The sequence below is a fragment of the Neodiprion virginianus genome, chromosome 3 (assembly GCF_021901495.1).
Source record: "Neodiprion virginianus isolate iyNeoVirg1 chromosome 3, iyNeoVirg1.1, whole genome shotgun sequence".
In the NCBI taxonomy this organism is placed as follows: Eukaryota; Metazoa; Arthropoda; class Insecta; order Hymenoptera; family Diprionidae; genus Neodiprion; species Neodiprion virginianus.
Genome location: NC_060879.1, coordinates 32286905 through 32314131, shown reverse-complemented (window position 1 = coordinate 32314131; position 27227 = coordinate 32286905). Strand labels below are relative to the sequence as shown.

The window sequence follows — 27227 nt, the reverse complement described above, 5'->3', positions numbered from 1 at the left end:
AAGATCTTTTTCTTACAATACTGATATGTTCAACGGATAATCGTGATCGGAACATTTTTTTTTCATTCGTGTTATTGAAAAATTAAACCATGACAAGGTTATGCAGAGGTGCAAATATTTCAACATCTTACTATAAATAAAGCTCCGATAATTTGCGGTAATTTTGAAAAATTAACACCGTATCACGTCGGCTTAAGTTGATGAATATTAGTTCGAATGATTGATTACAGTGATTCGAGTTTTTGTAAATATTGACCGGTAAGTCAAGTGAGTTTTTGTTTTTTCTTTTCCAATAACCGTCAATACCCGTTACCACTGGTCGAAAGTACAAGTTATCACATAATTTAGTGAGATTGAATTTCTTGTGCCAATCGTACCGTACGAATTAACCTGGAAGAAACGCCATGTCCACTTATAAATGCCGGCCATTGCTAGATTGGTGGGTAAGGGGCTTACCCTAAAACCATATGCGGCAATCTTCATAGTGCACTCGATGGTGAACATCCCGGTGAAACCCCAGTTCATGTACTTCAGTACTAACTTTTGCGGGTCGGGCTGAGCGTGGTACTGTAATGCATACACTGACGAACATACGGACCGACAGACAGACAAATAGCAAATACATTGTATCGGCATCGTCGATAAATTTGAGGAAAGGCGTGCCCGCCACCCACGCGCTGAATAGATATATTATAATATGTGCCAACTGATCGCACGTGCTACGTAGCTTCTAGTTACGGTCATATTATGGATAGTTTTGAAAATTATTTTCATTCGGAAGCTAGTAACAAGACAAGGCATCGGGGGATAATATAAAACTGTACTTTTGGTAGATCCAACTATGTCGAGAAAAATCACTGAAATAGACCCAATTGCAGAAATGAGCAAACTTTCAGGAGGAACGGATTCTTTTAACCAAACATTTTTCAGTGACACAATTGTCTGCATTTATTTTATATCAACGATATTTACGCTTAACGTACGCAGCTTTGTGAGGCGTATTTATTTTTCACTTAATTTTATCGGAAATGTTCACTCGCTGTGTATCAAATTTAAGATCGTTAGCGATCATACATTGAGCCTAATTTATAATGCTTGTACGCGTCATTGAGGACTTGATCAATGTTTACAGAAAAATCTGATCAATAATCACAATATTTGAATAACAATTATTATTAGACGATTAGTGGTTGCGGTTCTTGTGCATTCATGTGTATCTTATTATTGTCAATTTCATGAGATCTGAAATACCCCTATCAGTCGATGCGGATCAATTATTCGTATGTTAATTTATATTAAATTTGTCTGTACCGCAGACACGTGAAACGATGTGTTAGTGTCTGAAAATTAAGAGCATATTATCGCAAATAATTGAGAAACAAGTAAAATCAACATTTCGGAATTACTGAACGTTAACGAACAAAAAATACGTAATTAATTATTAAAGGTTTCTTTTCAGGTTTTGGTTCAGAAAGGGGTCTGGAGCTTGTTCTGCGTTAGGCTAGTGCCCCGTGCATACATCGGTCAACATACGATTGATTTTCCGGCAGCCACCATGCAATACATATACGTGTATTACGTTATTGTTGTACGTGTGTAATTGTAATGTGGTAAAAATATCACATGCTGCAAGTGAATATCTGTTGTTCGTGTTTGGTTTCTATGGTCTCTGAGTTCAAACAAATTTAACTCAATGAGCATCGGGTTTTTTTCAACGGGTGCTGATCATTATCAATTTTCACGTTTGCTAGGTGCATTAATTTAGTATGGGGATGTGCACGCAATGCAGTCACAGATCTATGCAACCCAAATTTGTGTCTTGTGCATCTGTACAGGAAACCACCCTTGTCCCCAAAACAAACTATTTGAATGGAAACCAAGGAGCAAAATACTGCTTGCATTGCAAATTAAAACTAGAAGTAGTACAACATCGATTTTTTAAAAAAAATTTTGCCCAACCAAGTGTGAATTTAGAAAACGAAGTTATTCGTCATCTTAAGCAAACTTTGACCAATAACATCAAAATTAATGGGACAGAAGGACATGTAAAGATCGTTAAAGTTCGCATCATTCAGTAGTAGTAATATTGATAATCATTACTACCATCAACAAAAGGGAAATGAAATTATACCCATACGTTGCGAAGGCATGAGTCAAAAAATTAAAAGCAAAATTCAATTCGTGTACGAACATTCGTGAAAATCATGCAAAGTCTGTGAAGACATTAAATTCTCATTTTTTAGAAAAAATTAAAAAAGTAACGAGAGAAATTTACATTTGGAAAAAAATTTGAAACTGATAAGAAAAAAATATGTATATTGTTTTGACCCTGAAGTTCGAAACTGTTTTAAATATATTGCGCTCGACTTCTGATGCGAAGAGAATTTTTTTTAGTCTTATTTTTAAACTATTATCCATTCCGTCTACGACAAAGTTTTTTAAGCATGTTCTGTGCGTTATTTTACTCCATTAACACCGTGAAGCTGTAGTGCAATTTTAGTAAAAGTGAATCGTTTCATGAACCAAAACTATTTTCTGACGTATTTTGAGGCTGCACAATTACATGAAAATAGAGAAAAAATGCTTGACATGCGAACTGTATGAAAAACAAATTTGAACGAAGGTCGAAAATAATCTCAAGCAGTTCACAAGTTCCAATTTCATGAAGGGAATTGCCGAAAGAAAAAAAATCTATAAATAGTTATCGTACATTTGTAAAAATAATATCAGCAATATATATAAATGAAAATTCATAACTTTGGTTTCAAGCCTGACACTTTGCCAGCAAAACACTTTCCAAAATGTCAAAATAATTCGGTTGAAGAAACGAGAGGGGGAAGAAAAATAATATTTCAGATTAGAACCAACTCCCAGCCGAATTTAAATACACATCGGATAATTTCGTGCAAAGCTTACACACATATATATATATATAGAGAGAGAGAGAAGTCTGAACGGTGAGCTGCGATTTCATCCTCTGCCACGATCAGCAATTTAACTAAACGTCGAAGCTGCCGTAAGTTTTCAACACAACTAATACTGCAAACAACCACGACTCTTGGGTATCACGATAGCTAGTTTCTTCGCACGAAATGATCCAGTATATGCGATATGCGTACCATGACAATAACATTTTTGCTCTAATACAATATTAATCATTGATGATACCACACCGTGAATTTTAGAGATTTGTGTATCGACAAAATTAAACATGACACAAAAAACACATAAGTACGCAGGCAGATATAAATAAGTCGTTGCATCGTTATCCGTTACTTCATTGTCCGTTAATGTGTTATGTTACGTTATTTCCCGGCGCCTTATTATCTTTGATAATCATTGGGAGTAGTAGTAAGATTGAAATGAATGTTCGATTGGTTAAATTTGCCAAAAATAGTTAGAATAACGATAAAATATTCGTCATAATCACTGTTTCACACGGTACCTATCGCAAAAATGCAGTTTCTTCTTTTTATGTTAGCAGCGTAATCTGATATGATGTGATTTCATTCATTATATATATTTTCAATGGGTACGGACTTATAAAGAAAACAGCGGTGTAAAATATGGTCTTGAAGAAAAATTCGTGGATTTTTAAAGTAAAATTACGTCGCGGTTATTGCATGACGGAATGTCTGAAGTTTTGTTGGGTATTATTTAAGTGTCCGCTTGAAATAGTTGAGAGATTCGAATTTTGATATTCTATTCGACATGTCCGTGTAACGTCGACCATTTCCGCATATTTCTACACCGATTATAAACGGTCCAGGTTGAATGTTCAAATATTTAAAGAGCACAAGGTAGATATAAAATATTTAATACGAAACGAATGCGTACCTTCATCATAAGCAGCAGGGTGTTGAGAACGATGAGAATCATAATGAAATACTCAAACGGCGTTGAAACTACGACCCGCCAAATTTTGTACTTCACACTGTTCCGTTTGTTTGGCATATACCTTTCCAGTGGTCTTGCTTGTATCGTGAAATCAATACAAGATTTCTGTCAACAAATAAACATGATAAATAAACGAACCGACAACTCGATATCTCGACGAAAACATACACCATGAATGAATGATACGAGTATGAATTCAGTCGTATCGAATCGTTTTCGTCACACGAATGAAGTATACTTATGACAGGGATGTAATAATTATCGCATAAGAATGCTGTACCTGATTTTTGTCTATTTCACCATCCTGCAATTCAGCTTCACCCTGCTCTTGGAATGTGATGATGATTAAGGCCACGAAGATGTTGACAAAGAAGAATGGAAATACTATGAAATAAACTATGTAGAAAATCGACATTTCAATCCTAAAATTTTGAATAGGACCCTTATCCTCGTGTGTCGCAGCCATCGAATTTTGTAAAACTTGAGGCCAGCCTTCCCCCGTCTGTACCGCAAATAAGGTAAGCATAGCAACCATCACATTGTCGTAGTAAAAGTGTTGGGTATCCCAGGTCCGATTTTTTGGAACAGGTAACAACGCCCCATGTTCGAATTTGAAATATTGACCCCTGAAACACGATTGATATAAATTAAAATTTGCCGTACATACCCGTAACACGTGTTTTATACCTCCGCAATATTCTATAAGCGGAATTATGCCCAGAACATAGCAGTGCTGAGTTACAATTTTTAATTAACATTAACAAGGCATTTGACAATATTGCATCGACAATAATTCTTACCGAATAGTGAATACCAACGGCACAGGTTCGAAACGAACTTTCATATTGCTATTCAAGTAATAACAATAAATGAAGAAAACTTACTTGCAGTCGTCCTTTGTGTACTTGCTTTCGTCGTTGCAATAAAAAAACTTTCCATTAAACAGCTGTACAGCAATAACAGCAAAAATAAACTGGAACAATATATACACTATGAGAATATTTATAACATTCTTTAAACTGTTCACAACACAGTCAAACACTGCTTTTAATTTCGGCACTCTTTTAATAGTTTTAAGTGGCCTCAACACCCTCAGGACGCGGAGAGATTTTATAGTCGACAAATTTTGACCCATCGACGTCGAAGACGTGGTATCGTTCAGCTTAGAAAAGACGAACGAAACTCCCGCACATATCACTACAACCGCATCCATAACGTTCCAAAATTCTCGCAAATACGATCCAGGGTGCAATATTACGCCCAAGTCAATAATTTTCAGTATCATTTCTATGGCAAACACTCCTGTGAATGCATGATCGAAACAATTCAACACATAGTTTCGTGTCGATCCTTCGGTCACTGGATCTTCTGCGGCCAACGCCACGCTGGACAGGATTATCACGATCATTATGAAAAAGTCAAAGTAACGTAGATTCACCACCCAATGGGCACCTCTCCTTATGCTGCAACAGAAAACAATACGCAGCCAATTTCATTGTCAGTTGAATTATGATTGTTACGATGCCAAATTGAATCGGAACTATAACGAGAAACAGCCACAACTTACGGATTTGTTGGGGATAATATAAACATGGAGGAGTATGGCAGCATTGGTTTTGGTCCCGTGTCGTCTTCATCGTCTTGTTTCTTCTCCTCGGAGGCTTGCTTTTTACCTTTCCCACTTTTACTGGAATTGGAATGAAGAAGACGAGTTTTAATCTCAAATCGTAACATGCAAACTGTTCGATCGGTCGTGTTGAGAAGACGAACCTCGTTTATAACGTCAAAGATCCGTTTAGGAATAAAATTCTCCAACTTTGACGTCGTCAACGTTATTATTTGCTGCAATGTTCGATGCTACCGGCCGATAATGTATACACCGAAGTAGGATTTATACTTACAAATCTTGCGTCGGACTTGGCGGACATATTTCCACATTTGGCGCTGTCCCATCGGCTCCCATTTGCAATGCCTCCATTTCTTTTTCTAATTCTTGCATCTGTTTCTCTTTATCTTCCTCTTCTTGTTCCTCTTCCGCGGCGGTTAATTCCTGAGCGTTAGCAAGATTGTCGACGGCGATGGCCAAGAATACATTCAGCAGTGTGTAGTTGCCAAACAACACTAATATTATAAAATACAGGGAATATACCATTCCCTTTTTGTAGCCACCTTGAGAATTGATGCCCTGATACATCACTTCGTTCCAGTCTTCACCAGTCAATATCTGTTCAAAGTAACAACGAATTATAATATTATCGTTAAACGATTAGAATACAAAGATTATGTTACACAACTACGTCATTCTATTTTGTAACTCGAAAAGAAGGTCGTGCCGTTACTGCATCTATTCTCATAAAAGCAGAGGCAATGTAACAATCTCTCTTGCCAATGTGCCATTCGCTTCTACTACTCGTTATTGTAACTTAAAAACATGACAGTATGATAATAATATAAGTGAATATCTTACTTGGAAGACAGTAAGCAGCGCGATAGGAAATGTGTTGAAATTTGTAGGAGGTGTCTCCTCTTCGTCAAAGTTGAACTGACCACCGAAGAGCTGCATACCGAGCAGCGCAAAGATCAGTATGAAGAGGAAGAGCAGGAAGAGGAGAGAAATGATGCTGCGCATAGAATTGAGCAGTGATATTACGAGGTTCCTCAGACTGGCCCAGTACTTGGTGACTTTGAAAATTCGGAGGAGCCTAAGAGCTCGCAGGACGGAGAGGCCAAAAGAGCCTTCCTTAACTGCCGACCAGATCACCTCAAATATTGACCCGGATATGACGACGCAATCAAATCGATTGAAGCTCGACTCGAAGTAGATACGTGGACCAAGTGCATACATTTTTATGAACATCTCCATCATGAATAGAGCGAGGAACGCGTACTCTGCGTAATCTGAAAAAAGGAAGTCCTTCGTTTAGACCGCGAGTCGCGTGCTGAATTGTCAAGGGTAACGGGTACATGTTCACGATCATCCTAATTAGACACAATCTTGTTCCGAAGCTTTGTACTCACATAGAAACTGTTCGAGCCAAGTTGGCTGGTCATAATGTTCGACCGCCACGCATGCGGTATTGAAGAACACAAGAACGATCACAAACCAGTAGAACCACTGTGTTTTAACAGTGTGACGAATCCAGAAGCGAAATCTTTTCTCCACTCGCCAGAATTGTAGACAAGCACCTTTGTTTTTCACCTTAGACTTGAGGTAGGAAGCTCTCGAAAACCCTATAATCATAATTTATTCTTGCAACAAATGCTTAACGAACAAGGCTAACTTTTTGTAAATGGATATTACCGTAAAATACAATTTTTCGTTAAATACTGTCAAATAATATTCATATACGTATAATACAGATTGCGAAAATAGATTAAAGCAATTCAGAAAGTAGTACACATCCTCGGTATACATACATGTTACCCAGAAAGAAAATAAAAGATAATCCTATCTAAGAGGCAAGGTGAAATTGTTAAATGATTAGTCGAAATCGATAAGTCGCAGAGGAATCTCCAATTTACTGGATATGTGTGGGTAAATATACACGTGTCGTGTATGTTTTCACCCAGGTTGGGGGAACTTTTTAAGGAATTTTCTTACACCGTGGATCATTGCGTCGCTTCTCGATGTTGTGATCGTCAAAAACCATTAATTAATACACCGGCATGGCGTCAGTATTAGCATTTAATGACGCGACCTATTTTCAGCTTTAATGAAAATTTTTGTCAATGTTTCGTTATCCATGTGTGTGATAATAAAATAGAATGAAATTTTAACAGCTTTCTGATATGAAGAAGTTGAGAAATCAGACGTGAGTGGTAGATAATTATAAAAATTAATAAAAAAATTCATCAGCATAACTCATCTGGCTTTCCGTACGATATTTCACCTCCAAGATTGGGAATAATTATGTCACGTCAGGCTTGAGAAGGTTCCCGAGCCAAAATTTGATACTTATTATTATGTCATTTTATTATGAGGTAGTCAGGCAACGACTATTTACCACATTGAAATATTCGTAAGCTACGATGTTTCTGCCAAAAATGAGAATCGTAAAAAATACTCACATACTTATGAACAAAAGCTCAGATACCGATGGTCAGTTGCAAATCGCTTTAAAATATTGAAAAAAATCTAGTATATTTGTTCGATTTCATCCCGGGATGCATCGTTTTATTCGGAAAACTTTTTTTAAAAAATTTACGCGCAAGGATGCTTTTTTTTCAGTAACAAATTTGATATTGCTATTCGCTAATCATAATTGATTGATGTAGTGTAGAATTAAGTATTGAACGTTGCAAACGTAATTGAAAAAAAGTGTTCAATAAGTCGTTCTGTAGAAAATAATCATTTTAATGAAATAAACCATTGAAGAGTGAAATCTAATCAATCTCTGAAAGTTTTCCTAATTTTGAATCTCTTTAAAATGAACCACTGATATCTAAGTCTATGTTTATAATTTCAGTATTTCTTATTTTCACATTTTTAGAGAACCCATCCTGCCATATGAATACATACCTTTAACAAAATGACAAATGCTGAATGTGCGATTACCTCGCATGTAACAGAATTAATAAAGAGTATTGATTTTTTGCTCACGAACCTCCCTATTCTTTCAGGGAAAATAATATATGTAGTCTACGGCTTACACATATCATCAACTATTGCTATTATTGTTACAGGAACGTTACAATTACTTTAGGTAAGCATCAACTTGGCAAATACTCTATACTATACGTTCTCTCCTTATTTTATTTATTTCTTTCTTTATTTATTTATTTATTTTTTTGTTTGTGGTTTTTTTTCCCCCTCATTGTACACAGAAGCTATCACTTCAACTAAACTCAAATGTTTCTTATTTTATGACACCATAATCTAATCTAACGCAGTGTTTCTACAAGCGGGAAATACTATGATAGCTATAGTAGGTAAAAAAGCTGCGACACCGGCAGCTGGCCTTAGTAATCTAAAGGATTTGCATCTACAGAAATGTCTCAACTTCGACTAATAACTACATTGGATCACCTTACAGCGACTGTTAGCTAATACATCAATCAGTGAATCAGGCCTCACTGTCACCGCATACCTAAATACACGTAGCTCAGAGCAATCACAATATTTTGTAGCTTCTTATCACTCCGATCGCACTGTCGATACTTTTGGAATGTTCTTTCACTCGTATGATCTTTGAGTGAGTGTTGGGATGTACAAAAAAATTATAATCACTTTACCCTAAGAAGGTTTAGACGAATGAAATATCTATAATTCATGAATGGTAAATGATAACAAATATCCACGCAGATCAAGCCCCAAGATGCAATTGTTCACCTATTATTACAATATTGAAGGGGTGCATTCCGTGAGTCTAGTCATTTTTTTAGAGATGGTAAATAAAAAAGTAGAAGGAACAAAATAGACAAATCATAGATGGATGATATTGTAAATACTCTGTCCGAACGAAATGAATATCATCACCAGCCAACAGAAGCAATACCTATTAGAGAAAATTAAATTCATTGATCATAATCACGACACTCCGCCGTGTTTCATAAGTCAATGAGCATAGAATTAATGGATTTAACGTGACTCGAAGATAACATAAAATTAGAGTTATGCTGAAATCGAAATATGTACCAAATTCTTTGGAAATTTTTACCCTGACCTTAGTAAGTGGGGACTTCGATGATTGTACAAGACATAATTAGGTGTGAAAAAAAAAAAGAAAAAAAATTTCGATCCAACGGAATAAATTTTTTGTATCTATCAATATTGAATCAAATATCGCTTTTAGCTTGAAATCGACAGAGCTGAACAACGCGTGTAAATTATTAATTTTTTACAGCGCATTTGCATGGTATAGCACCGCGGAAGTGATAAAACAGATATCCAGTAGCTCTATGCTAATATGATTATAACAACAACTCTAGCTACGAGACGCAGCCAACCTTATCATAGCAGTATGGCACACGTCATACAGTATACATAATTAAATATTACTGTAACGCTTACTGTAAATTTTTAAAAACATACAGTTATAATAACAACATTTTACTCGTACAATACTTGTTGCATCGTGTAGTAGTTACCTTTTAGTTTTTTCTTAGGCACTGAAACAAGAGGAGCATCTGATAGCGTGTGTTTAGAATTTTCATTGACAAGTTGGCTGTTAATTATTGAACATGATATTTAAATTAAGAAGCATCTCATCTCTCTCACTCTCTCTCCCTCCCTCTCTCTCTCTCTCTCTCTCTCTTTCTTTCTTTCTTTCGAAAATATAAAAATATCCTTTCATTTCAATAGTATACTAGGTAAAACAAGTGATAATATATGCATATTCGTATCACGTTTAACGTTAAACTGTAAATCCTGTGTAATAGCAGTAATAGCAGCGATATTGAAGTGCTATGGCGTGGGATGATGATGAAGATGAATTGTTTTTGAATTTATCAAAATTTCAAAGATCATTCCTTATACTTGTGCATAATCTTTGTAACAATTGACACTAAAGGGCAACTAAAATAATTCATGACTTGACATATAACGTCGATTGATCGCACATTGGGCGGTTGGTCTTAGGTTTTTCATTTCACTGCGGCATCTGATCACCCATTCAGTGGAAATGTGAAATTTCAAGTCGAAATATGGTGAAAAGAAAAGAAAAGAAAAAACGGTAATTTTTATTGGAAAAAATACAACTCACCATCATCCGGGTCATCTTCACCCTCCTCCTCTTCGGTGTCGGTACTTTTGCTTTTTCCGAGGTTTTTTAATTTTTTTCTTTTCGCGGCTGCTCTTCTTCTCGCTGAAACAATACCCCAATAATAAGGTCAGATTTTGGTTGATCAAAGAACGTATACAGTCAAAATTCACCACACAACTTGGGGCCGAAAAAGATATTTGTAGAAATAATATTTCCAGAATTAAAAATTCGTGGAGGAGTAATACAAAGGTATCGTCAAAAGAGCTTTATACACACATATATATATACCTTCTATAATGTGCATTTTCTCTTCCTCCGTGGTTCTTTCTTCAGCGAGTATTACCTCCTCTGGAAAATTTCATAAATGTTAAGTTGTTGCAGTCACACCAGCTTATCAATAAGCAGCAGGTATTGCAACTATATAATAATATATGCGTTACACAATGTATACATGTTACATATATTAAACTTGACGTGACGATTCAGCTGCGCAAGATTTATGAAACGTGTTGTATTATACAATTTTTACTCAATACTTTCTACGTAATTTATCTTGAGAATAGACCTGCTTGTGTCGAGCTTGGTAAGTAAATTGGATGAAATCGTCGTGTTAAGATGCAATGTTTCAAAGCTTAGCTGAAGGAATTACGCGGGAGGTTCGCCAACTTACCTGCTTTGCAGATCCACTCAACGTAGCCATTGAGTTCTCTTTCGAGTTGCTGCTGCCTTCGTAGTTTCAAGAACGTTTGACGGTTTTCCACTTTTTCTCTCTCTTTTGCAAACTCACTACAAGCGGTACAAATATGAATTACATTTACGGATTACTACAGCATCGAGTGTAGCTGTGATACTTTAGCGCAATAAGGAGTGGGGGACCTCTCGATTGGGCGAATGGGAATGATACGAAAAATCTGTCCTCAAATAGCGTTACCGAACTTATCAGCTGCAAGCCACTAGTCGAAATATTATAGGAAAAAATAGAGAAATTTGGAATTTATTCAAGTCAGTATATCTCAAGTTTCAAACTCGCGTAGGAATATTGTATTACCAAAATAAGGTGAATTTAGCGATTACAATCTAGCAATTGTTATACTTTCAATAAAAATTGGCTGGAAACCTGCTTGTGTGATCCACTTTAAATAAGAACTGAATGCAGTCGTGAACAGCCTCTTTCTTTTAGCATTCTGATATGCAGCTCGTCTTTCCACGCGAGTTCTCTCATTGGAAAATTCACTGTGTCCAGGATAGCAAAAGAAAAAAAAAAATTAAATGACCTTAAACGATAACGAAGATAAAGAAAAAACCTCATGGGTGTGAACCATCAATTATTTATTTATTTAAACGATAACGTAGAATGAGGTGAAAATTCATTGCTAGGAACGCGGGTAATCTGTAACTTGAATCATTCTTATCGTATCGAAATATTTGAATTGGTTTTCTCAAATGCTACAGAACTCATCTGAATGTTATTCGGAATTCGTCTAGTCCAGTGTTGGAATTTCGCCGATAAAACAATATTTTGAACAATTTGATAAACGTATTATTTTAGCAGCGTTAGATCGAACAAAATAAAAGTCATAAATTTGGTCTAGAGATGAAGAGACGATGATGTTATTTAAAATTCTGTGTATGAATCGATCTCAGCTTGAGACATTGCGAACGGATCAACGAAAAATAAAATATACTCACCCACTGAGAACACCAAGAACTAAGTTGAGCATGAAGAAAGAGCCAAGAACTATCAAGGGAATAAAGTAAATCCAGTTGAACATGTTCCCTAGGGCGTCGTTTGTCTGTAATTCACCATAAATCAAATATCATGAAGCTTAAACTATTGTTGGTTAAGTATTATTACCCATTCAGACACCAGTTAGCAAACAACATCGAGATATATGCATTAATAGCTTATCTTTATAAGTAGAGTTGGCAGTGATTTAGTTGACGAATTATTTCGAATAGAAGGTTAATAGATGAAAGCGCAAGTTTTGAAAAAAATACATTGCGTTTAATTTTTTTGCCAAAAAAATTGTGTGTATCTGCCAACATCCTTAGACACAGCATTGTACTTGCATTAAAAAATTTGTATGATTTTTTTTTTCAAACCAGATTAAGATTATTTCGAAAAGCGGTATAATTTTGGCCAGAATATAAAAATGTTCGTAATGTTGCAAGTCTGGTAATCCTGTACGTTCAAATGAACTTCCTTCAATATTTTTCAGTTGTTATACATAACTGGGTTGTGCAGAAGACGAATCACGCCTGTTAATAAAATAATTCGCTTCGGAAATTGGCGTTTGCCGATTTGTCATGCAAAGTTTCAAGGAATACAAAAAATAATATTCAAGACCGATCACGTTGTACTTTTACTTCGTTAGTCGTATCTTTATAGCGTCACTGCATCGCAAACTGATTTCTACAAATTTGTATCAGCTGATATTGCCCTCTGCACAACTGCACTGTTATAATGTTTTACTTTATTCATTTCTTTCTAGTATACTAATAAAGTAGTTAGTAATGGAGGACCAAAACTGTCAATGTCATACTGAGCAAGTTGTATATATACGTCAGTGTTTCAGTTTTAAGTATTTCGTGCGTACCGTATACTTGAGCTGTGTTTAACACACAATAGCCACCCAAACCCCAAATATCAATCTGAAATAATACTACATGAAGGACACCAATAATTGCCAATTATTAATTGAAAATCATTATACAATCACCGAATATAATGGAACAAAAAAAAATAGACAAACAAACAACGCAATGGGTAAAATGCACAAGGTAAGCATAAGAGACAGTAATATACATTTATAGCCACAAATTCCAAATGAAAAAAGTGCAACACAATTTCTTTTTTTTTTTCATACATCTAACAATTAATCGATAGTTCGTAATAATATATTTTACAATTAATTTATAGATGTGTTCGTGGTTTTGTACTCGACATATAAATGGGCTCATTTTACAATCGGAAACGTTTGAAAACTTGACCCTATCAACTGAATGAGAATCTTTGTTCATTTTAATGTTAAATTTGTTGTTTATGCAAGTAATATTCGTGGTATAAAAATATCCTTCTATTTTAACATTCATACATTTATGCGCACATTAAGAATGACGAACAGATTTCAAAAAGTGCCGGAGAATGTAGAAACCACGGCTCTCGGTGAAGACTCAGCGGAAAAAGTTAGAAATAGCGTTGACGCGAAATTCCAGCCTAGTCTAGGATCAAAGATGTGCAGAATATGATTAATCTTAAGGTTGCCGAAAAATATGGTAAATTTACTAATACCCTCAGGGAGGGTAATATTTAAGGTAGAGAACTCAGTCGATCGAAAGCGATTAGCCGATGTAGGGAAGATAGAAATCATATTCGGTATCTATAATCATAATCCGAATAAAAAAGAATCCGAGAAGCCTTAGGAATGGGGTTTGATTTATATCCAAGATTGATACGTCGTTACCCTAATACGTTAATCAGTATGATGTTGATTGATTGTTCTTTTTAAAATTGATAATTGATCTTACACCGGCAGTCCCATATATTTTCTTCTTGCATGTGGACCTGAGGCGCACAAAAAAATAATATCGCGTATCTAATGACCAAAAGTTCCAAGTGCCAAAATTGTGCGAACTAAGCGACAAGAGATCGTTATTTACGTGTTTATTAATTTTTCTCTTATTCGAAATCAATCACTCGAAAAACTTGGAAGTAAAAGGTTGTATGCGAGCGAATGCGTCCTGTAATATTGACCATGATAGCAAAAATCATGTCTATTAGTTGTATAACGTCCTATTCGCGACATAATTATTTTCGTTAGTTTGATCACCTTCACCGAAAATCTTTTAACGAACAATTATGAATTTGTCAACATTTTTCGCCTATTATTTGTATATCTTTTTCATTTTTGAAAATAACAACAAGTTCCACAAGATCGCTAATCATCTTTTGTGTTTATAATTGTGCATATTTACGTTGTTTTTGTTTTGTCAATTTTCAGCTTGAAATTGAATTTTCAAATCTAACGTTCCGAAGTATATTTTTGTGTTTTTCTACACGGCGCTCATGACTCGAAGTCATTCGTCACGCGATGGCAACTTTTTGTAAAATATACAGGGTAGCCGAAAATTTGTTCGAGTGTACTTTAAACATAACCGTTTAGTATCCCGAATAATTGATAAGAGCAATAATAATTAGACTAGATAAAGAGCTGCTGATCAATTTTTCATGTGCTTTAAATTATGAATGAATTGAAAAAGAAGACGACACACAAAGAGGTATAATGGTAATGAATCATTAATTAACACTGAAGGACATATCGCTTGCGTTACCCAGTACAATATGGCAGTCCAGCCCTCCATAGTGATGCACTGGAAAACGGTGAGCATCGCGAAGCCGATGTTGTCGAAGCTGGTAATTCCATCGTTCGGCCCTGCCCAGTGCTCGAGGCATGTGGAAAGACTGGCGTTGCATACGTATGCACCTTCGGGGTGATCTGTCTCGTTGTCGGAATAACACGGCACGGCTGTTTCTCCCTCCTTCATCACTACCTCTGTTCACGGAGAATTTTCATTAGCTGATTTACGTCACCGAATGAGACCTACTTACCGAGTAAAGTGGACGAGATAAAAAGGAAACATCGATAATACGAATAATTGCATAAATGTTGACATATCGTCTACCAAGCTTTAGCGTGAATATAATAACCAAGCTGACGGTAAGTGAATAGAAATATCAACACGTAATATAGGTATAATACAGTGGACGAAAAACTTACCCAAATCATCTATGCTGTAGCATGTTTTGTGCAGAGCGCCTGAATAAAATTCCAGACCAATGATGGCAAATATAATAATGGCGAACAAGACCAGCATGCCTATCTGCAGCAACGGTGCCATCGCCTTGATGATAGATTTGAGCACCACTTGCAGGCCTGATTGTAAAAACAGAACAATTACAACGTGATACAATTCGTCGCTTCTTCTTGCGATTCGGGGGATAGAATATCGAATGATCGACTTATGCGTGTAAATTGGGTGTATCGCAATATGCCAGATTCAGAATTGAATGAGTTATAAAGAAAAATATCCAAGAAGCTCGTGGCTACAAGCATAACGGATAAACTTTAACGTTACATAATAAAATTTCAATTTAGCCGTTAATATTTGAAAAGTCATTGGATTTCGTTGCAGGGTAAGATTTCTTTCACACAGGGTACTGCTACAAGGAGATCAGAGACATTTAAACTCTAAAATAGTTCAAGGATCAAGTAATTACCGCTCATGTTTGCAGGGATACAATATTATTGGTGCTTCTACTTAGTAATTATTCTGATTGTAACGAGTCACGCGGATTAATTGGCATAATCTATTACCTTTCTCGGGCGTTTCAATCATAAAAACAAATGTACTCACTAGGTATGCCGGAGACAAGTTTGAGGGGTCGCAACACACGTATAGCACGCAGCGTGCGTAGATCCATGCGCTGCGTAGACACCGTGATGAGCCTGCCCCAAACACACACCCCGCCACACTTTACTACTTACTACTCTATAACGCTATTGCTACTTATTTACTTATTAACGTACTGATCTAACATCTATCGATAACCCTAATATGATATATCAAAGATCTATACACCAATGGTTCAAAAGTATTAGGAATCACCCTTTACTGTTTATTACATAATGTAATATTACTCATGTTATGACTGTGCAGCAGGTGACGTGAGAGAGTAACTACTGTTCCCTTATATATGCAGAAAATAACAACAATTATGCTGGTATTGTGACTGCATTAATATAACTTGAATTTTGTTCGAATAACGAGTGAAATCTTCCGACACGTAATTAATAGGCACAAGATCGATTGTTATATTGTTGAAACTTTTAAAAATGTTTCTACATTGATTTCACTGCGGTTAGTAGAATGTTTGAATGTGCAATGCCATTTCATTATTCTACATTGTAAAAAGGAGCATAAATGGGGCTGTTTCAATTTAGTGATAAAATCTGTTTCAGTTCTATTCTATGGACAATATTCTAGTTCTATGTCTATGGTTTCAAGTATAAAAACAACCATAAAATATAGGCATGTATTATTTAAACTATCTAGTTGCGTACAACACAATGCAGTTGGTCATTTCCTGATAGAATTAAGTGAACACTGTGCGCTTTGAAACAAAGTTTCGAACGGGTCTCAGTTTTGATACCTGTTTCGTTTACTTATTATTTTTCGAAATCCGAAAAGTAAAACTGTAGCATCCATTCCCTAACTGCAGAGTGTTGATATATTGCTACCTGCGAGAATTGGTAAATCGTAAATGTCGACTTTTCACACATCGTCTGAAAATATGTGATTAATAGTAATATTACCTACGAAACAAAATCGAATAACAAAATATGAAACGAAAATGTCTAGCAAACAGTATAGGATGTATGGGAGCGAATTGTACAGTGTACAAATCTATGACATATAATTACCTATAGTCAAATCTATGATTCTGTAGTGGAAATATGCATCAACGCATCAAGGTAAATACCATCAGTGTAAATTTTATATCAATAAGAGATTAAATACATGATTAGTTTCTAGCGAAATTTCAGTATATATTTCTTGATTGAGTAAAGGGAACTCGTCTAGTGGACATCTATCTATCATAGTCAGAATGGTCTATGACCGACGATTTATTATAGATCACACTTTTTCATATAATAGAGAAAATCTATATGAATTTATCTACTGCCAAGTTCAGACATCGTTGCTTTGATGAAATGTAATATTTTTTGGAAGAGCTAAATATACACTCCGGCAAAGATTGGATACGACCAAAGTGTAAACTCTGAGATACCACTAGATCGCCGTTACTTGCCTCATATGGAATAACAGAACCAAGGCAAGCTCCGACGAGCAATGAGATGGAAAAAAAAAAATTGTGATAAAGAATTGCGATAATTTGTTGTGGCTTGTTTCTTGCTAATCAACTTGGCGACGACGTGATTGATGACTACAAGTACAATATTCTCAGCACGATATTGCGCATAATTCAAGTGTATAGAATGTCATACCATGTCTGGAAATTGTGACGTATTTTTTATTTTTTTTTTTTTTTTTGTACGAGAGAGACTGCGATCTGATCTTGGCCCAAGACACTGGAAGCACTATTTCAATTACTGTTGGGTTTATCGTTTTCTATGACAGTATAGCGTAAAGACTATTTTGACATCTATTTCAACTTGGCTAAGACATTGTTTAATCTAATATATAAATTGTCTAAGACACCGACAGCAGCTATGGACACGTGAGATTTATTGGGATTTTGGTAGCTGCCGACTCACTTGGAATTTTTGAAACCAGCTTTAGTGGTCTGAGGACTCTGAACGAACGCAGCATACGGAGGTCCACATCCACGTTCGTTTCGGCGAACACCGTCATCGACCTAATCCAATTTTTATTCTAAAGTCTGGATGACAGTTACCCCCTTACTTTGCCGATATAAGTATTACTTATAACCTCGCGATTTACACGTGTCTCATTATCGTTCCGCAACCTTCGACAACTCGGATTTGTAGAGTACCTAACGACCTCGTTCGTGTGATTTTAACGGCACAGAACGAATGCATAAAACGATGAAAAACAATCTAAACTTCAGCTTGTGATGCGATTAAAATGATGGTCAAAAAACACAACACTTACGAGGATATAACTTGTTCTTTGAAGCAACTGATATCTGAAATTATTCGTTCTCATTTGGTGCAGAGAACTAATTTAAAATAGAAGTAAAAAAAAATTTCAACATTTATCGTACTGAATGAATGGGACAGTACAGATGGATGGAAAAAGTTTTTCTCATGAAATAATTAAAGTAATACAAAGTAGAATTAGATTACCATCTCAAAGTGTAATTTTAAACGGAAAAATCATAACTCCTGTTTATTTCACGTAAGTTAAGTTTCACCATTACCCCATTCCTCATCCTAAATGACGATACGTTGAGGAGAAAATTTCTTGACAAAAGGTAAGGAGTCAAGAGAATAGGCACAGGCCTGAAATTTAGCTTTCACACATATGTTGGACAAATGCGTTCTCAGCCATATTTCAGATTCGAGCAATTATTTTCGACGGACTGATTATCGCTTGTATCAGACGTATCACAGTACACGATCGAGTATGAAGAAACTGTGCATAAACTAGGAATTTTACTTACCCGGTAATAACAACAAAAAAATCCATGATGTTCCAGACGTTTCGGAGATAGGAACCACGGTGAAGAACAAAGCCAAGTGCCAGGATTTTTAGGCTCGCCTCTACGCAGAAGATAGCCAGAAAATAGTTCTCGGTGTCTTCGAGGCTCAGAGCAAGGACGGTTTTGTCGTCGCAGGGCAGGTGCTCCTCGAGAGCAAGCACCACGCAGTTGGCAATGATGGTAAGCAGGACAGTGTACTCGAACGGTGGCCACTCGATTATAAACCGTATATGCTTCCGAATACAGTTGTCTTCGCTCAATATGAACAACGACGATGGGATCTTGTTGCCCCCACCCCCGCCCCCCTGATCGCGGCCTGGCGCCATGACGACCAGACCAGGTACCTGGTGCAAAGAAATGAAAATACGCAATTATTAGTACTGATGCACCTTGTTCGTTTTTTTTCCAATTTTTTTTTTTTTTTTTATTTTTTACTGAATTTAGAAAGACATTCAATCATTAGTATCAATCTTATTGGTATTCCAGTCGAGGACGACGGAACTGTAGTACAGTGTGGTATACAAATTTTTTTGCGATGTTCTGAATTAATGAAAATAGTACAGATCCGAATTATAATTATTTTTGTATCAGGTAACAGTCAATTTATATTCCGGGAACTTTCTTGGTGCCAATGAGTTCCTCGTGCCAGGATAATTTCTTCAAATGATTTCGGTTGGTAGTATAGGATATGCAGTTTAAGAGAATCGAGATTTAATGATGGCAAATGAACAAACTTAGTTTCTAATTGCTTTGGACTGAGAAACCACAGTCGCTTCAACTTGCAATTGAATAGTGCTATATGTGTGAACACTGCAATAAGTAAAAAAAGAATCTACGAAATTCCCAGGACACAAGTAATATTCCAGGATATTTCCGTGTTGTTTAAACGTTGATAAAATATTAGCGAAACAATCCCAAGATACGGACTAAATTCTCTGGAATAGTCAATGAAAATACGTGAGAAACAAATATAATGCAGCAACCGCAGTTGGAAGGAGAAATTTCTCGTTAAAGATGAGTTTCTCATTCTTCGTTTCAGAAGAGGAATCTCATTGGAATTCCTGCCTCACGAATGCATTTGTCATTCGGTCAAACTCCCACTTATTATTTACAACATATAAGTTTAATTTGCGGCTACTAGACTTTATTTAGCCTATGAAGACTGGAATTGCTATCAATTTGCAGGCCTCACCTCGCCTCCAAAGCTAGTCCAGTCACCGATACCACTCAGTCCGGCCAACCTCTGCCTTCGGCGGTACTGACTCGTATATCCAGGATCCCTTTGAGCCGCCTCTTGTGCTGCTGCCAACCTGTAACAAAATATTATTTGCGCATAAGAATGTGAATGAGAGTAGAAGAAAGGTGATTTAAAACTGTACGAATAGCGTATGTTTTTCGAACGGCGCAAGGTTTTGCAAATACATCGCTGAAGAAGCATATCGTACAAATTATGAATGACTAGCCACAAGCACTGATAGGCACCAACTCTAAAATTTCGTAGAGTGGGAATTCTTATTAGAATAAAAAAAATAAATAAATAAAAAAAAGAAAAAAAACAACAGGTAATAGTTCTCAATCGAGAAGTTTGACGTAATACCTAATCATTTTTTAATCACTTCAAATTTGAGTTTACCAGTCGGAGTCACGATTTAAGCAGGCAAGACAGTATTGAATAAAATTTACTTTAAGCTCTCTTCGTAAACTTTACTCGAGTTAACTCGGATGTATCTCATCTCATCTTATGCTTTTCTCTTGCCGAAGAAAGGAGTGAAAAAGATATAATATAGTTTAGTTAACTCGAGTTAGATTCGCGAGCGGAGCTCTGAGAGTCGATTGTAGCCAAATAACAGGGAATTTTTTAAATTTCATAAACATTTTTGCAAGACAGTGCAAATTGTTTTACTGACTATCAACTCTCTGATTAACCAACTCAAATCCGGTCTGACTCGAAAATGATCATTCGGACGGACAACCATAATTTCCAGCTTGAGAAAAAAGGAATTTTCAACCTAACTCATCTGACTCCACCATTTGTCTTGTACCGAAAAATGTCCATTTAAAATTCCTGCCACAAATTTTTATATATTATGGTAGTATGCATCCCACAAAAAAAAAAAATTCAACCTTCTGCAAAGAAAGTTTATACCGAAGGAATGTTTGGAAGTAATTCTCTAGGGGGTACACATATACTAGGATAATATAAAAATTTGTCGAAGGAATTTTTCACGCGTGTCCTTTTGATATGAAAATAAAATTAAGGAAAACACGAAAAAAGTCACCAAAGTCTCCCCTCAATTATACCTACCATTATCTGCAAATGATAGGCATGTCTAACGTTGAGTGAAATTGAGTTAGTTTGCCCGTTACTCGGTAGAAAGGTATAACCCCATGGCCCATGGGTGAAATAGTTCCCATAATCGCATCACCAGGGCCAAGAGAAGACGTGTGCTTGTCTGCCTATAAGACCTTCACGCTTTGATTCTCCCCAATTAAACTGAATTATCGGAAAATCTATTTTAGTCGAGGGTTGATAATAAATTAAGAATATTCAATCACGTTTAATTGTCACTTGCATCGCGCCGGCACAAGAGGATCTGTTGCCCATCTTTCAGGAAAGGCTTGAGAGCTATATTCCGCTACATTTATACAGGTATGTATCTATTTTTAAATGAAGTTGTATTTTAGAGAATTAACGTACCTACATTAAACAGAAGTGTCAAAAATAGACCGACCAATTTCAGAAATTCCGTATTTTACGATGCAAAAATGTGAAAAAATCCCTTCGAAACGATCTGCTAATTTACTCCGATCTGAAATCGTTGCAACAAGGATTGGATAATCTATTTTCGTTTGCTCGAACACGTGTAATTTAATGTTTCGCGAGTATTTTAAGATAAATTACTAAACAAGTTTCTGTGGCGTTGAAAATTCAACGGGGTGTAGAAAAAGCACTGTAAAAAAAGCGTAGCTAGAAAAGATCTGTGACTTGCTACCTGCTGCTTCGTAAGCAGAACGTTAACGTACATAACATGGTTCATCTGCGACGGTTATAAGGTAGAAGTCACGCTAATTGGAATTCGCGCACGATAGCGAAATTATGCGATAACGGAACTGATGCAGGAACAATTGAATTTCAGTTTGCGTAGTGCATCTAGGAAACAATGTATCGGCAGCGGACATACGAAAGCGTAAATGACTCGATAATAGCTGTTGATGGAAGTGTCCAAGCGGCCGTTCGGTGATGGAGTTGTTGTTTATCACATTAAAGGGACTACGGCCGGCAGGCCGTTACTGCGTGTCAGAGGTCCAAAAATTTCAACTAATGCATTTAATTACCCCCCTTGTTGGGCGAGCCAGGTTATACGATACAAACGCCATCGACGAGCTCTTTCGAAGATTAACCACGTTCTCCGAAATTCGACAACGACGATATTTCTTTAATAAAGGTTTCGAAGAATCATCTTTCTGCAGGGATTCGATCTCGGAGTGTCAAGGCAAATGTGTATGATGGCGATAATCAGGGAACCGCTGCAATCATTCTCAACAGATGTAGTTTTCAACCATTCGTAAAGTACATCTTCTGTTAATGTGTAGAAAATTTTGGTACATAGGGGAACGTGAGGCAGGGCGAAAGAATTTTTTTTCCCAATATTTAAATATTATTAGAGGTTAACATCCTTTTAGAACAAAAAGAAATTTTTCAAAGATTTAATAAAAATGATATTCCAGACAAAGGTCATTTGCTCCGGTATATAATTGTTTTGGTCATAAATTTTGATAGAGAATCAATGATTCATTCAATATACCGGTAGAATTAAACAATGCGGTGTCATTGAAAAAAAGAAGAAAATTATTTTTATCCTTTTTCCCATGTTCACCTAATACTGTCTATTGTACGAAGGTAATAAACGATTATTTTAGCCTAAAAAATACAAACAACGCTGCATCGATAGAGTACAGAAATAATTGCTCCTTGAAAATTGAGCAATTATTAAAAACTGCTTATGATTCTTTCAAAGTTTCGAAATTATTCCTTGTCATACGATGTATGACAAATTATTGAGTTATCGAAAAGGTATGAAAATTTTATGAATCTTTTTTCTTATCTCGATCAGAACCAAACTTCGGCTAGATCGGTGTTTTTCAACGTTCTTGAATTTGCGACCCCTTTGCGAGTAAAAAAAAGTCCGGCGACCTCCTAGGTCCATAATAAAACTATGTCAGTGATTTCAAAGGATATTTAGAATCAAATGATTCCTCGCAAAACTTCGTTTGTGCTTTTTACTTTTACCTGCCTTGCGACCGCGACCCCCCGAGTAAGACTCGGCGACCCACAGGTTAAAAAGTACCGTGCTAGATAGCCGATCGTCTAACACACGGTTGTTCGTATTAATTTTCAATCTCTCCTGCGACCGAGCTTAAGCGATGAATTGATTGCGCAACGTTGAGTTAGTGGGAAATAGTAGTAAATAAAGAAGATTGGGTTGTTGACGAGTCGCGTTGGCGTCGGCGTCGCGACGCCTCGTGGGCGCCAAAGGACGCCCGACCACGCCTTACCCCGCAGACGCAGCAGCCCACCGATTGTCATAAGGTAAGAATGATAGCTAAAGGCATGCCGAGCCGCAAGCTCTGCATCTTTGAAATTCGCCTCGTACTGCGAATAGGCACCTCTCCTCTCTCCGCTTTCTCTGCTTTCTCTGCTGTAGCATCGCACTCTTTCTTCACTTGTGAGACAATCATTTAGCAACACCGGCAGCCGGGTATTCCAGTTCTCATTAATGTATATTCTTCAGCCTTCAGATATAGGTTAGATACCACTACAACCAATTTAGCCCAATTTCTCTCCGCACTCTACCTAATTACCTAATTCTTTCCAACTATTGATCTTTCCGCATTTCAATTCCTTCTGGGACTGTACAACGAGTAATGACAGACCTGCCCTCCTCATATCAGTAAGACCATCTACCCACTCTTCCGTAATTCGATGAATCGCGGACCAACCGGCAATGGATTATCCGCCTTCTCCGTCGATCAGTCTGCGTTTCACACTTTTTGCTCTACGTACATAAACATCTAGTACATAAACATCCTTACGACATTTCGTTGGTCTAATAAATTGTGCATAATTTTGAAATTATTGAGGAGGTTGGATAGCCGAAAATGTATACTCTTTGTTAATTTTATGACGAGATAAATGTAAATTGAATATTTATCGCTTACGAATATAATAATTCGATAAATACTCAGTGCGCGAATGTCTCGTGATAAAAATATAACGTTTAAAATCATTCCGTGAGTATAGAAACATTTTTCACCTCTATATCATCGGGCGTTTGATAAGAATAGAACCAATGCACATTCGTTAGAACGCTTGAATAATTTTGGAAATTCTTTAAAAAATTACTAAACATTGAAAAATGGTGAGGAATCAAAATACTACACATGTACGTTATCATGTAACTTATTAGCAACCAAGTCGTCGTTCACTTCGATGAATTATGAGCAACGCATGCACGCATACCACGGTTATATAGGACAGCCCTCCGGGACCCGCCTGCTTCCGTATTGTCAAACCCATTTTACTCTATCCCCCTGTGACAGATACACCTCGGTGTTGGTGGCAGCACGACGATTTGGCAAGGCTAGCACTGGCAGTATAGTAGTTGTCGTATATACAGCAAAGGGCAAAAAGTCTATCTGGCTACGTTGTTACATAAATTGCAGTAGGTATAACCTTCCGACGTGTCATATCCAGAACGAAGATGGGTTTTCTCAGATACGTTTCACCATGAACTGGCAATGTGGCCCGCGTATATAAAACGAATGATATGGCTGCGTTTTCGCGAGAGGAGCAGAAGCGTTTAATCTCCTTCAGCCCCGCACTTTAACATGAATCAATAAATAAACGAAGTGATTATCGAGGAGTCAAGTAACCTTGATTTACTCACGCTTTTGTAAGTGAAAAATGACGAGATTCTCAACGTGAAAATATAACACACGATAATTTGAATTCATTTTACTCTCATTACACTTACAGTTACGCGTTTCACAATCCATTGCCGATTCATCTGAGGGTCTAAGCCTGCAGGGGTGAGAATCAGGTTCAAGCATCATCCCTTGTCGTCGAAGTCGAGAAAATACAATTAAATAACGAACGCAGCATGTATAATTGCCACTGCGTTTCACTCTCTTTTCCGTTTGAGAATTGACACATAAAGTACACGTGCACCTCATCAGTCACGTATTATAAGGTAAGTGAAGTTGGCGGTGGGAATCGAGATTCTCGCCATCGCCGGTTGTTCGGAATTATTGTGCATAAAAGATGTTGATTTGACATGCACAAACGATACTTTTGAATCACAAATATAAAGACTGTGTGGAAACTCTCCTTGAGTTACGTGACGCGAAGCATCAATATATTGATTACTTGAATTATATTGGCGCATTAAAGCCGTGAAAGAAAATCGTACGGATACGACCGGGCGAAAATATGTATAACGAAAACAATAAATAAATTACAATCGTACGGAAACGTGACGTGCGCGCGGCCAATTTCCCTTATACCTCGCGAACGTTTCGTACAACATCTATATGCACGAGTATTATACGAGGATATATTATTTTATTTTGTTACGCCTCACCTGGAGGTGTGCACCACCTTTCATCGAACGACGCGATAATTGAAACACTTGCCTGCAGGCCACCTCTCAGACGAGGAAACGGAATATTACGTGACGACAATCGTCCCTACGCACGCATTGCCAAAGATTTTATCCGAAGAGTATAACTGAACTATTAATATACCCAAAAGTAACGAGAGATTCCATCGAGCATCAGCTGCTGGTGATCAGCGGTACGCTGAAAACAGATTCCTGGGTATTTTATCGCTTTCTGAGAACAGTATCGGAATTTCAAGGCTGAATGTGACAAGTTTCTCGTATCTTATCAGGAAACGAATGGTCAAGGCGATGCAAATTCTATACGTGCACTGAGTCGCGTTCAACACTGAGAAATGGGTTAAATGTTAAATCTGGACAATAGCTCCTGAAGAAATAAGCTGTCATACGATAATTAAAAAAAACTTACAAATGTGTAATAAGTCGTCAGATCAGTTTTTTTGTAAAAAAAAAAAAAAAAAAAAAAAAAAAAAAAAACAATAATGTTCTTCCATAAGGATCATCGAATAAACGAGTCTTTAGATTTATACTTCCATAACATGAATTTTTTACAGTTTTCTTCGTGTTCAGGCATTCATAACACGGGTATCGAAAGCGATTGACTCATACTTAAGCATGAAAAATATGATGAATCGATTCGGCTGAAAAATTCAGTGCTTATTGAGCATCAATTTGCACATTTAATTTCTCCTAGTTAACAGAAAATTTTCACAGATTCAGTACACTTATAACAACGGTGTAAATATTGTTGGAATTAAAAGAAACTACACTTGTTGCAATTGTAGTTACGGTGGTTACTAAATTTTCTCTCTACAAGATCAAACGTATTTCAATGGTGATCTTACATTTTGTCAACGATCGCTCAACCATGAATTTATCGTTGCGCCAAAATCAAATTATCGTAATAGTTACAACGAAAAAAAAAAAATAGTAGATTCGAATGATTGTAATAAATATGGATCTAGTAACACGTACCAGACATCCTGGTAACTGTAGCTATAAAAATCTTCGTTTCATTTTCTATCGAGAACTCTACATTTTCCGTTTACGATGAAAACCGAAAATAGTTGCAACGACCGTGTCCACTGAGCAAAGCCATGGGAATTTCTCTCATGTATGTACTTGAAACCTACGCGTACACCAACATGTGGTGATGTATCGTATGGTGTGCGCTCATGGCGCAGGTATACATGTTATACAACCGCGGGGGAAAAAAATAAACCTCGCGCAACCGGTACAATAAAATCCATGTAGGTTGTGAATACGCACCAGCATCGCGGCGAGTAGCCAGCCGTTATTTCGAACACCGATACCCTACCAACGAATCTACGTGGAAACGCGACAGGGCCACACAGCCCGCGCCCGCTGACGTCATGGGGGAAAATGGCGGCGGCGTGACGTCACACAAACCACCCCTCCTTCGGCGGCGGCGGTGGTGGTCCGTCGCCCACCCTCGGTTGGTCCTTTCCTCCTGCCGCAACCATCCTCAGGCTCGGCGAGAGGACGAGGCGATTTTTGGCAAGATTATTTCGTGTATTTAGGCGCCAGCCTGCACACTGCTTCAAGCTCTAACGATTTCTCCCAGAGTTGAAAGAAGCTTTAATGCAGAGGGTGGCCCAGTTGTCTGACAACAAAGCAACTCTTTATCATAGAACTGGCTACGCTCCGAGCTATGAGAGAAAAGTATCGGCGAAAGAGGCACCTCGA

General features: G+C 37.0%; 1 protein-coding gene across 7 annotated transcripts in view; it reads right to left on the bottom strand.

Moving 5' to 3' along the window:
* LOC124300434 (voltage-dependent calcium channel type A subunit alpha-1) overlaps nt 1-27227 on the bottom strand; it is a 117714-nt gene that overhangs the window by 26020 nt on the left and 64467 nt on the right. For 4 of the 7 annotated variants that reach the window (XM_046754536.1, XM_046754538.1, XM_046754539.1 and 1 more), the window contains 17 exons: nt 20036-20153; nt 18805-19187; nt 17936-18036; nt 15377-15532; nt 14931-15151; nt 12288-12391; nt 11269-11384; nt 10887-10946; nt 10599-10700; nt 6916-7128; nt 6365-6795; nt 5799-6121; nt 5465-5584; nt 4782-5360; nt 4178-4523; nt 3838-4002; nt 457-567 (listed from right to left, as the gene is read on the bottom strand). In XM_046754536.1, coding sequence (XP_046610492.1) covers nt 457-567; nt 3838-4002; nt 4178-4523; nt 4782-5360; nt 5465-5584; nt 5799-6121; nt 6365-6795; nt 6916-7128; nt 10599-10700; nt 10887-10946; nt 11269-11384; nt 12288-12391; nt 14931-15151; nt 15377-15532; nt 17936-18036; nt 18805-19187; nt 20036-20153 — 3649 coding nt within the window. Of the gene's footprint in view, nt 1-456; nt 568-3837; nt 4003-4177; nt 4524-4781; nt 5361-5464; nt 5585-5798; nt 6122-6364; nt 6796-6915; nt 7129-10598; nt 10701-10886; nt 10947-11268; nt 11385-12287; nt 12392-14930; nt 15152-15376; nt 15533-16013; nt 16106-17935; nt 18037-18804; nt 19188-20035; nt 20154-27227 lie in introns of all 7 variants that reach the window. The other 3 variants (XM_046754537.1, XM_046754542.1, XM_046754540.1) reach the window with 1 other exon arrangement.